The 11,509-nt window shown below is 58.0% G+C and overlaps 2 protein-coding genes across 2 annotated transcripts; both read right to left on the bottom strand.

The window, feature by feature from the left end:
- Positions 1 to 2,511, bottom strand: LOC306816175 (uncharacterized protein). The gene is made up of 8 exons (XM_079332657.1): positions 2,426 to 2,511; positions 2,116 to 2,253; positions 1,720 to 1,896; positions 1,536 to 1,588; positions 1,187 to 1,288; positions 731 to 833; positions 406 to 462; positions 1 to 112 (listed from the first exon to the last, which is right to left on the bottom strand). The coding sequence occupies exons 1-5, from the start codon at positions 2,441 to 2,443 to the stop codon at positions 1,222 to 1,224; spliced, it is 453 nt and encodes a 150-aa protein (XP_079188783.1). The 5' UTR covers positions 2,444 to 2,511; the 3' UTR covers positions 1 to 112; positions 406 to 462; positions 731 to 833; positions 1,187 to 1,221.
- A 189-nt stretch (positions 2,512 to 2,700) lies between these two features.
- LOC306816174 (maestro heat-like repeat-containing protein family member 6) lies at positions 2,701 to 4,829 on the bottom strand (the record flags this gene model as incomplete). The annotated part of the gene is made up of 8 exons (XM_079332656.1): positions 4,707 to 4,829; positions 4,513 to 4,577; positions 4,255 to 4,404; positions 3,923 to 4,071; positions 3,456 to 3,603; positions 3,040 to 3,227; positions 2,805 to 2,942; positions 2,701 to 2,758 (listed from the first exon to the last, which is right to left on the bottom strand). Exons 1-8 carry the CDS (start codon positions 4,822 to 4,824, stop codon positions 2,701 to 2,703), a joined length of 1,014 nt encoding a protein of 337 aa, XP_079188782.1. The 5' UTR covers positions 4,825 to 4,829.
- Positions 4,830 to 11,509: the final 6,680 nt, after the last annotated feature.

Here is an 11,509-nt window from a genome sequence, read left to right as displayed (position 1 = left end):
ATCCGCTGGAGTCGGGAGGAGGGAACGCTCTGTGCAGCTATGCTTATGTACAGAGCTTGATGTGCCAGGCATGAGATGGCAGGGCTGATGTCATCTGCCATGTCCTGAAGGGCTGGAAGAGAGAGAAACAGAGGCACAGTCAGAGCCTGCATCTGCGGGGACCTGGGGAGACCCTCCTGACCCGTCCATGCCCCCCAGCTCTTGCCACGGCCTGGAAGCAGCAGGAGGCAGCAAGGAGCAGCTGGAAGGTGCTGGCCCGAATCTCCTTGGCACAGGCCCCTGAAAGGTCTCTGTGCTCTGCCCACGCCGCCCCTGGTGCGCGCAGGGAGCAGAGCCCTCCGCAGCCCGGGCAGGGCACGCAGCTGCCATCGCCAGCCCCGCTGCCAGCGCGCTGGCCTCACTCACCCCTGCACATCAGCTGGAACTCTCGCTGCTTCTCCTTCAGGACGCGCCCGGCCAGCCCTGGGAACACAGAGCCCGTCACGGCTCTGCCCAGCGGCACAGCTGCCCCACAGCGGCGCTGGCAGCCCTGCGGCCGCAGCACCTCCTTCCCCTGCAGGGCTCAGCCGGGCCCTGGGCGCACCCTGCCGCCCAAGGGCACGGCTGGCACAGGGCGGCAGCAGCCCCGAGGGCAGGCGGGGCTGCACGGCCCGGCCCGGATGGCAGCAGCTGCCGGGGCTGGGGCCGAGCTGCGGCAATGGGGCGGGGAGGGAGCCGGCCTTGTGCTCACCCATGAACCTGACGGCCGCCTCTCGCAGGGGCTCCTGTGGGCTCTGCAGGAAGGGCAGGGCCTGCCGCAGGTGCTCGGCCGCTCGGCCCCTGTTCTCTGCCAGCTGCGGAGAGCGACGGGAGGGAAGGGTCGGGGCGGGCTCTGCCCCTTGGCCCCGGGATCCCCTGCCCGCACAGCCCCGAGGGGGGCAGAGGGCCCGGCAAGGTGCGGTGCTGCCCTGCAGCAGAGCCCGGCTGGGTCGGGGCTGCTCCAGCTCCTGCCTTGGGGCCACAGGAGTCTGGAGAAGAGCCCGTGTGGGGCACAGCCCAGGGAAGGGAGCAGCGTGTGGGGCACAGGCCGGTGCCCCTGGGTGCAGCACTGGGCAGGGGCCACAGCTGCCAGCCCCACAGACTGGGCACCGTGGGCAAGGGATTCTCCAGGCTGGGGCTGGTGCTGGGGCTTGCAGGCTGTTCTTACCAAGCACTCGCCAAACCTCCACATCTGATCTGTCATCACCAGGTGCTCCAGATCCCTACTCTTGAGGAAGCTGACTGCAGCAAGCAGCGTTTCCCGAGAGGCCTGCAGAGAGCCAGAGATGCACGGCAGCCCAGGGCACAGGAGCTGCCTCCCTGCGCCAAGGCCAGGAGGAGGCTGGGGCCCACGAGGTGCCAGGGTGCAGGGAGACAGCTGAGCGTGGGGACAGCAGCGCCCAGGAGTCCTCACCTCTGCCACGCGCGTGTCCTCATTGTGGCAGTGGAAGAAGAGCGGGAGCAGGCTCTTGCTCACGAGCATCTTGAGATATTTTTTCCCCTTTGCCTCTACCAACCTCATCACCTCTTGGAAGAGGCGAATGCAGAGCAGCTGCACATGGTGGTTGTCCTGTTGGAAGGGAAGCAAAAGCCCTCCACATCAGCTGCTCCAGGCCCCTCTGTGCACAGGCCCAGAAATCCATGGGACACCACACTTGGGGGCAGCACCCAGTGGCCGTGGCTGGGGACACAGAGCCTTACGTTGTCCAAGAGCGGCCAGAGCGCGGCAGCCAGCCGCAGGGCGGTGGGGCTGGGTATGGCCAGGTCTCTGTGCAGCAGCAGAGCGCTGAGCACGACGCCGGTCATCTGAACGATGCCTTCATCTGCGTCCCGCAGCAGGTCCGCAAGGCTTTCAGTCAGGCTCTGCATTCTTTTGTACTGCATGGAACACAGGGCTGGCAATCCCACCCTGCTGCTGCTGCTGCAGCCATGGAGCCCAGGGGCCGCAGGCCTGTCCTGCAGCACTCGGGCAGCTGGGCAGCAACGCAGGAGAGCTGGGAGCAGCTGCCACGGCTCCCGAAGCCCAGCTAAGCACAAGGGATTGCATTTCCCAGCCCCACGCTGCCAGCACAGCTTCAGTCACTGCCTCCTTCTCACCATTGAGGGGTCCCTGCTGAGCACCACCAGGCCTCTGAGCGCCAGGCGACGCATCTCCCTGGACTCGCTTTGCAGGTGCCTGGCCATGATCTCCAGGATGCTGTCACCCCAGTGACTCAAGTACAGGAACTCCAGGACCTGGAAGGCACAAAGCAGTGCCCGGGGTGCTCAGCTGGCAGGAGCTCAGAGCTGCCCAGGGCTGGGCCAAGGCAGCAGCACAGGGCACGGGCACGGTGCCAGATGGCAGCGGCTGTGAGAGGGCAGAGAGGTGGGAGTCAGCTCAGCAGGCAGCGCTGGCCATGGGGCTCACCTCCACAAGGAAGGCCATGGCGGGCAGTTCCCAGTCTGAAATGCCTTGCCCCAGTAGCTCCAAGAGGCAGGATACGATGCTGGGACACCAGATGACGCAGCCCTGACTTATCTCCCTGGTGGGGGGAAAAGACACCATTGCCCCTGAGCCGGGTGGGCAAAGCTGTGCCAGGGCTGACTGCCCGAGGCCTGGTCTGTTCCCGAGCAGCCCGTGGGCACTTTGGGAGGCGGCTGTTCCCGGGCACCCTCCTCTCCCAGCCTTTTCCAGTCTGCTCTTCATTCTCTTTGTGACAAGGCCCTCTCACCCATGCGCACGGGAACTGTGTGGGGCACCCTGGGCACAAATGGCAGCAGCAGCAGCCTGGAGAAGGGGGTCTCACCTGGCCAGCAGACGCATGGCATAGTGGTGGGTGTCAGCACACAGCAGCGTGTCCCAGCCGTTCTTGCGTTCCATGGCCAACACCACAGGCTCACACTGGACTTGGTAGAGCAGGACCTTCAGGGTCTGCACTGCAAACCTGTGTGCACAGCAATGCCCAGGTCACGCTGGCAGCCCTGCCTCCCGCTTGGGGGCATGGGAGGGATGGGGAGACTGGCAGGACTGGGATGGAGCACCTTTGGGGGTTGGTGGCAAGGCCGAGTTGCTTCTGGCATCCCTTCCAGAAGGTATCAACCTCCTCTGGTGTATACAGCGTGCTGATGTAAGCTTGGAAGAGCAGATGCAGCAAGAGATGGGGGAAATACTCCAACACTATGGGTGGGCACCAGGTCAAGTTGAAGACATTCCACAGTGTCACGGTTGCCTGGAAAAAATGAAGCACCCAGAGACAAGAGTAGGTGCCAAGACATCCATGTGGCAGGGCCTGAGCGTGCGAGGGAGAGGCCGGGGGAGACACCGTGGGAGCAGCCGGCCTGGTGCCCCAGGTTCAGCGCAGTGCCTGAGGCAGGGAGATGCAGCTGTGGGGAGGACAGAGAGCTGGCTGCTCCAGAGGTGGCCTAGGGGCAAGCAGAGGTCAGTTGCAGGAACTCACAGCCAGAGCAAAGACGCCTGTTTTGTCCCCATCGGAGGTGTAGGCATTGTCCACTGGCCAGGCCCTCAGCAGACTGAGGAGGATGAGCAGCGCCGGCTCCGCGGTGCCAGTGGAGGTCAGGATCAGCCCCCACATGGCCGCAGCAGCTCTGTGGGGTCAGGGCTCTGTGTCAGGGGGTCCGGGCCACAGCACCGTGGCCTGGGCTGCTGCAGGGGCCCGCGCCGGCCCTCAGCCCTGCCTCTGCCCACTGGCCCCGGCCGGCGGCGCCCAGCCAGCCCACGGGGGTGCAGCCCCGCGAGGGAGGGAGCGTGGCAGCACGCTCAGGGGCTGACATGGCAGCACGGCAAACGGAGGGGCCGCAGGGGCCTGCAGCTGTGCGCCTGTGTGGCACTCAGCAGGGACAGGCTCTGCAGGGTAACGGGGGATGAACCCTAAGGCCTCAAGGCAGGTGGGGCTGCCCAAGGTACCTGTCACCCGACGGGGCCCAGCGCAGGAGAGTCATCAGCACATCGTAGGGGTATTTCTTGGTCAGCTCCAGCAGGCTCCTGTCCAGCCTGTGCCCAGCAGACTCATTGGCCGTGAGCCACTTGTGGATGTATCTCACCATGGCGGGCACCTGCAGAAGGCACGGGGAGACCTGGAGACCTGCCAGAGCAGCAACTTGCCCAGCTTCCCCTGAGAAGTGCTGCCCTTCCCACCACATTGGGCTGGGCCTCAGAGGCTGAGGGAACCCAGCAGAGCCAGCCTGAGGCGCCACACAATTCCTGGGGTGATCAAGCCTTGGCCACAGGCTGCTTACTTGCATTGGATTGGAGACACCCTTCTCCACAAGCAAATCCAGCATGGCAGCGCTGGTCTCAGCACCGAAGAGGTGCAAGTTTGCCGAAGGCCCAGTGCCCACACCGGCGGTCTCTTCCCGCCAAATGGACGTGATGAATTCACAGACCATCTGCAGGAGAAGGGCAGGAAGAGAGGGAGAATCCATGGAGTGTTCCAAGCACGGTGCTGGGCTGAGCAGTGGCAGCAGGCCCAGCCCAGGTGGGGATGGCTGCAGTACCTGCGCTGCTCTGCGGAAGCGGCCACGGGCAGGGTGCTGCTCTTGTGTGCGGTCCATGGCTGCACCTGGCACAGAGCGAGCGCAGCCAGGGCTGAGGGGCTGCGGGAGAGGCCGGAGAGCAGAGCCCAGCCCTGCGTTCCCAGGCAGGGACAGCCCGGCATGCACCAGCCCTGTGGCCCAGCTCTGGCACTCACCCTCCTGCAGCAGCTGGAGCTGCTGCAGCTCTCCAGGCTGCTGCGCTGAGGTAGCTGCAGCCTCCTCCTCCTCCTTCACCCAGGCCAGCTTGGGCACCCTGGGGGGTGTCTGCTCCATGTCTCTGTTTGCAAGGCTTGCAGGAGAGATGCCTTGAAAAAACTCCAAGATCAAGTGCTGCAGTTGTGCCTTGAAGGCCCAGCTGCAACAGAGAAGCCTTGGGAAGGCTGAAGGACAGTAAGTCCTGCAGTCTGGCCTCGAGGTCACCTGCACAGTAAGGCTTTGGGAAAGCTCCGGGTCAGCAGGGAACGAGCTGGCTGTGCGGGGGCTCCTCACAGCAGCGCTCTCTCCGTCCTGTCCCGACGCGTGCACTGAGCACTGTGGCGTGGCCGTGTCGCCGCCAGCACCTATGTCACCACGTGTCACAAAGGGTCACCCTTGTGCAGTGTGCTCTGTTCCATCCCACGGTGACCTCGGTGCAGTGTGTCACAAAGAGCCCTAGGACACACCCTCATGTGCCCTGGGGACACCCCCACCCCCCCCGCCCCCAAACTGCCCCAATTGCAAGGAAGACGTTCCCCGAGTGTCAAGGACAGCCCAAGAGGAACTTCAGGAGCGGCTCAAACAACAAGCAGATGTTCCTCTGCTCTGCCTGCTCAGGGCAGCAGAAGGAGCCCCCACGGTTGCCGATGCAGCTGCAGCAGGAAGGGCACCCGTGCTTCCACAGGAGCTGCCAGGGCCTCTGTGGGACATGACCCGGTGCTGGGTGGCCGTCACACACGCAGGGCTGTGACACGGACACGGGACGTGTGGCCCAGGGCGCCAATGCTGCTCTGAGCCCTGGGGCCTGGGCAGCACTGGAATCAGCAGGTGTGGCAGAGTCCCTGCCAAAGGAGACCTGCCACCCTCGAGCTGTGCCAGTGCTGGTGCCTGCTCCTGCCACAGAGAGCTGTGCCCCCGGGGCACTTCTGTGCCAGAGGACAGCCCAAGCCCACGTGCATTGGTGCCCGTGCTCCTTTCTGCAGGTGCCTGTTGGCAGGAGCACCTGGAGCAATTGGTGGCAACACCTGGTCTTTGTCAGAAGGCAGAAGCGGTTGCTCATTCCTGGAATGATTTTTGCCCCATCTGCAGCCCCTGCTGTGGAACACAGGAGAGCCAGACCCTCTGTGATCACCTGCCCTGCATCTGCCCCGTTCCAGCCTCCTGCCTCTGCGGACACAGCTGATCACCTGGACACAAACGGTGAGTGAGGAGCCGCCGCTCCAGCCCGTTCCCACCCGAAACTGGCGTGGCCGCTGCCGCCCCCTCCCACCTGCCCTCTGCAGCTCTGGGCTTTGTTCCAGCTGCAGGACTGGGACCAAGCACAGAGACAGCGTGCTTGCATCTAAAGAAGGGACTGAAACCGAGTTATCTCTTCTGTTCTGTTAACAATTTTAACAACTGCTGTTGTTTTCTCCTTGAATGGTTAGATATATTAGTAAAAGAGCTGTTATTCCTACTCCCTTATCTCTTCCTCAGAGTCCTTGATTCAAACAATTATAATACTTGGGGGGAGTGGAACTAAAGTCTCTATTTCAAAGGGAAACTGCTGCCTTTACTGGCAGACACCTGTCCTTTCAAGCCAGGACATTTAGTTACCTCAACCATTTGATTTTAAAATCCTTAAAAGAAGTCTTCTTAATTAATAAAGAAAAGGGGAGTTGTGGAGACTGAAGGCATTCCCAGGTAGAGAAAGCAACTCCTGTTCTGCTCCCTGGGTCAGCCTCGTCCCCTCTCCCTGTCTGTCAGCCTTTCGGTCACTCCCGCCTGTCGCAGCACGCTGAGAGTCGTGTATAATAAGGACAAGGACTTCTTGAGCGTATGAGGCTAAAGAAGCATTTTATTGAAAAACCAAACCATATTTAGTGTGGTTCGCAAGTCTCGAACAGGACAGCAGTCCATTGGACAATAGGAGAAAACATCGCCTGTCATGTAGCACGAGAACTGTTTCTCAGTCAACATCAGGTGCTAATCTCTGTTTATTAATTCCTTTCTGTTTACAGAAAGTGATCATCCTGGGAAAGGCTCAGGCTGGAGCTGAGAAACTGTCTCAGCCTGGGAAAAAGTTGCCCAGCCTGAGAAAAAGAGCTCAGATCCTGAAAAAGGCCTAGCAAACCGTGCCTGGGCCTTCAGTGGTGTCCACCCCGGCCCTGTTTCTCTGTTGGCCCCCATGCCCTAACCCCTCCCTTGTAACACCCCCATGTCCCCTAGTAATTGGTCTCTGATGTTCTACCCGCCCTGATCATCCCATGTATTTAATCTTGACTCTCACAAAGTACCAAGCCTTTGCTCCCTGAACCCTGGACCATGCACACGCGGGCTGAAATAAAACATCTCTGTAAAACCCCTGCAAAGGCCCTTCCCGCTCTTTTACTTGCTTTCACTCCAAGCAACACCAGATGCAACAGTTGTGGTTTGTACATTGTACTGAATGATTTGTTCTGTACTCCCCCAGGTCTGTGGAGTTGATTCAGCCCTCCCTTCGCCCCTCTCCGCTGGCAGGATCTCATTGGTTATGGTTCGGTTTCTCCCCTCCCCTCTGGCTGGGTTTAAAATTCCCCACCATACTTTGTTCTGCCTCTCTCACTTCCCTTGGAATCTGATTGGGAATAAACTGCTGGACAATATCCAGGGAAAAGGAGCCTCCTTTGTCTTTTACCTTTGTCCATGTGGGTTCCACATTCTCCCCTGGTCCAGAGCAAGCCCAGAGGGACCAGAGAGAAGAAAGAACCCACAGGGATGAGGCTGAGCCGCAGCCCCATTCCTAATTTCTCACAATCTACTCTCCTACACAGAAACTCCTGAAAATCCATCCCAGGCACATTAAACACTTCTTGTGTGGGCCCCTGAGGGCCACGAGGATTCTTATGAACTCCCCTCCCATCAGTCCCTCCTGGGCAGTGCTGGGCATTAGCGCAGCTCCTGGGGCTGTCCAGGCACCAGCTGCTGCCACAGGGCTCGGGCTTGCTGCACTTGGGTATTAAACACGACAAATCTGGGGAGGGGCACAGCCCTAGAAACCAGGACTTTGCCCTCAGGAGCTTGGAGCTGCTCAAGGGGAATAAAGGATCCCCTGCACACACCGATTCCCCCGGCAGCAGCTCTGCCCCGCCAAGAACAGGGCTGTGTTTGGGAGAGGGAGGATGGCTGGGATGGCGCCTGGCATGAGACAGCCACACGTTGGGATGAAGAGCTTGGGGAGATCCCGTTACTCAGGAGGTTTTGGAGCACCTTGCAATCCTGAGGGATGAGTTACTGGGAGGGGGAAGTCAACTGGCTCTTGTCAAGTTGTTCATGGGTCTGGGTCTTCAAAGAGACCAGAGCAGCTGTTGGTTGCTGTAAAGTTGTTTATTGCAGAAGTGCATCAGTCTCAAAGGCAAAGAGTTCAGAATATTAAAGTCCAGGCTAAAAGCTTTTGGCATAGAGTCCTGAGAAGGAGAAGCAGCAGCAGCCTGGCATTTCTTCTGCTTCCAGGTGGTGATGAAGATGGTGGTCTCTCACCCAAGTGCAAGGGGCTTTATTCATAAATCATCCAATGAGCTAAAAACATTCCTTCTAAAGCTACTAGAATCTTAGTGCTAGACTATGAAAGTAATGTTATAGTTTACATATATAGTTCTGTCTATTCCTGTAAATAGCTCTATCTGTTCTATCTAACAAAAATGTAAGCAATGTTCTTACTATGTTTTTATTATGTCTGTGTACTGATTTGAAACCAAAACCAGTGAGAGACTACAAGTCAGAAATATAACTTAATAGGAAAAAGAAAATAAAATACATGCAATAGTAAAAAAACCCCGTACAGAGTCAGAATACAATATGACACCCTGCTAGTTAGGGTGGTGGTAGCAGTCCAGATGAAGTGATCTTGTTGAAGTAGTGATCCTGTAGAAAGGTCTGGCAGCTCTTGTCCTCTGGAAACCAGTGGGTAAGGGCTGCCTTGGTGCTCCAAATCTTAGTTTTTATTTTGGTAGGAAATGCTTGGCTCCTTCCCATGGGTGGAGCATCTCACAAAGGGATGATGTAATTGTATCAGTTTTGCAGTGGGATTCAATTTCCCATTAACAGAAGATTTCTTCCTGGAGGAAGGGTGGGTTGTGGCAAGGATAAAGAACACTGCCTCACCAGGTTTTCTGCAGAGGGCCCATTAGCAGAGGATATCTCCCACGGAGATAAGGAACTCTGCCCCATTTGGTTTCCACAGTTCATGAAGATGGTGATAGAACACATACTTTTGGGCACATCTTCACATTGTAACCCAGGACACTCTGGGGCTAAGTTTTTGAACTATTAACTAGATTTTAGGGCTTTTAACTCTCTTAAGGCACTTATAGTATATTCTTACTGAAAACTAAAACTCCTACTTCATATCTATGTAACTTAATAATATTCCTACTTACTTCAAACTAAGACTTGTACTTCATGTCTGTGGCTTAATATATTTTAATTTCTCCAAAGGGTTTAATTCAATCCCTGCATTCTTCTCTCTCTCTGAGGGACTCAGAGAACCTTCTATTTAACACAGTCTAACAGGCTCTGACATTGGAGTGGGGCCCCACAGGGAAGGACGTTGGGAGCCCTTATTAGGGAAGATCCTGCTGCTTTCTGCCAGTTTTAAGGGGTTATAAATTTGGGGGGGGGCTTCGGAGATTTCCCAGTTAATTTATGGGTGGAGGTGGCCCCTTTTTAGGGAGAATCCTGATGCTTTCTGCCAATTTCAGGGATTCTAAGCGATTTGTAGTGGACGCACATCCATGGGTTCTGATATCACCCGCCCACACATCAAACTGGTCCGGACTGGTGCTCCCAGTGCTGCATGGGGTGGGCAGTGGTGGGGACCCCCCCATGGCACAGCACAGCTGCTTTGGGGCTGGTGGCACCGCCCGGCGCTGGGCATGGGGCGTGTTGGGGGAGCTGGGGCCGTACTGGTGGTACTGGGAGCTCACCTGCCTGGGGACCAGCAGGACTCAGGTGAACGTGTGTGCTCCCCCCGGGGACCCCCAGCCTGGTGTCACTCTGCCCCCAAAGAGCTGCTCCCAGTATTCCCAAGAAAGCTTCCCAGTTTGCTTGGTCCTGTTTATTGGGGGTCAGCAGGGAAGGAGCTGGAGAGACCCCATGAGGGGAGCCAAGATTGGAGGGGGGCAGAACAGGCCCTGGCATGGATTGGGAATGGGGACCCCCAGGAAAGGTCATGTCCCCCTTTTCTCACCCTGCTCTGGGGCGCCTTGGGATGAGCCTGAACCCCAACACGGCACTGGGCCAATCCCAAAGGTGCTGGAAATCCCCTAAGATGCCAGGGGAATTTGGGGGTGCATGGGGGGTGCCCAGACTGGGCCAAGAGCACAGCACTGCCCCAGCCCAACCTGCCCTGGCTCCATCCCAGCTCCTCCCGCGGGATGCAACTTGTTGGGAAAATGGGGGGAGCCAAGGGTGGGCGCTGGGCCCAGGGGGAGCAGGAGAAGGGATGGAGGAGGGCCAAGGAAGGAGCAGAAGGGCCATAAAGAATAGGAAGTGGATGCAGTACTAGAAAGGAGGAAGAGTGGGACCCCTACCAGTACAATTTAGGAGTACCAGCCCCCTCCCCCACTTTTTGGGGTTCCCAGCTTCTCTTTTCCCATGCTCTTCCACGCCTTCCCCACTGCACCCCAATCCACCACCCCCATTCCACATGCTTGGTTTTGGGGGTTCCATGCCCCTCCTCCTTACTCTGGAGGTCCCATACTCCTTATCTCACAATTCAGGCACCTCATTGCTGCTTTTTCCTGGGAAGAATTCCTGAGATTTGTGTGGTTTTGGGTTGCAGTTTTGGAAGGGGACAGCTCTGTCTGGCTTTCCCCTCCCTCTTGGGGCCTCTCAGCTACCACCGCCCCCTGGGAGTGCTGGCATTTCCCTCCTGGGGACAAGGACCTTCATTCCCTTCCAGGAGCCCAATGCCTGGCTGGGGCTCCAGGGCAGGGGGTCCTTGAGCAGCTGCCCCAGAACCTCTGCCAGGGTCTCCCAGCGCAGCCGGAGCCGCTCGGCCTGGGGTCCCCAAAACCCTCAGCAAGCCCCAAGTGCCTCCCAGGAACCCTCAACCCCCTCAAACCCAGCATCCCCCACAGCCCCTGCAAGTCCCCCCCATGGCACCGGCCTTGGCCACATCCCCACATGTCACTGGCCATGTCCCACTGTGTCCTCACCCATGGCCATGTCCCTACCATGTTCCCATCCCTGTCATTGTCCCCCACATCTCCATCCATGTCTCCCCCATGTCCCCACGAATGGCCACATCCTCCTCCATGTCCATTTGTCCCCAAGTCACTCTCCGTGTCTGTGTCCTGCCATGTCTCTGTCCCCCCATGTCCCCACCCATGTATTAGTTCAAAAGCAAATCAAGTCCAGAAGAAAAGCATTTCCTTGTCCATGCCAGCTGATGATCCAAGTGCTTGGGTGGCAGAGAAGAACCTTTTCTGGATGGATTTCCGTTCCAGTGTCTCCAAACTCTAGGTCTTTGCCCAAATCCATCACCATTTTGCTTCAGAAGACACCCTTTAATAATAGGAAATCACAATTGTGTGATCACTTAGGTTGGAAAAGACCTCCAACATCATTCAGTATTACTGAATGTCAACAGAATACAGGATTGAAAGGAGAACATTTTCTGGGGTTGAAAGGCAACAAATGCACTCTCCCCAAGGAATTCCCAATGTTGGTTTGTATCCAGATGGATGGTCCCGCCCCTGTGTTCCTCCAGGTGCCCACAGGGAGACAGGATGATGCAGAACCC

Source organism: Erithacus rubecula (assembly GCF_903797595.1).
Source record: "Erithacus rubecula genome assembly, contig: scaffold_407_arrow_ctg1, whole genome shotgun sequence".
NCBI classification, from domain to species: Eukaryota; Metazoa; Chordata; class Aves; order Passeriformes; family Muscicapidae; genus Erithacus; species Erithacus rubecula.
This window is presented reverse-complemented; position numbering and strand designations above follow the sequence as displayed.

Excerpts from the sequence above, each read along its gene's own strand:
- LOC306816175 (XM_079332657.1), bottom strand. Across the intron at positions 1,897-2,115 it reads TCAGCAGGGACCCCTCAATG|TACAAAAGAATGCAGAGCCT; the intron begins GTGAGAAGGAGG and ends TGTTCCATGCAG. Across the intron at positions 1,589-1,719 it reads TCTGGCCGCTCTTGGACAAC|GACAACCACCATGTGCAGCT; the intron begins GTAAGGCTCTGT and ends CCCTTCCAACAG.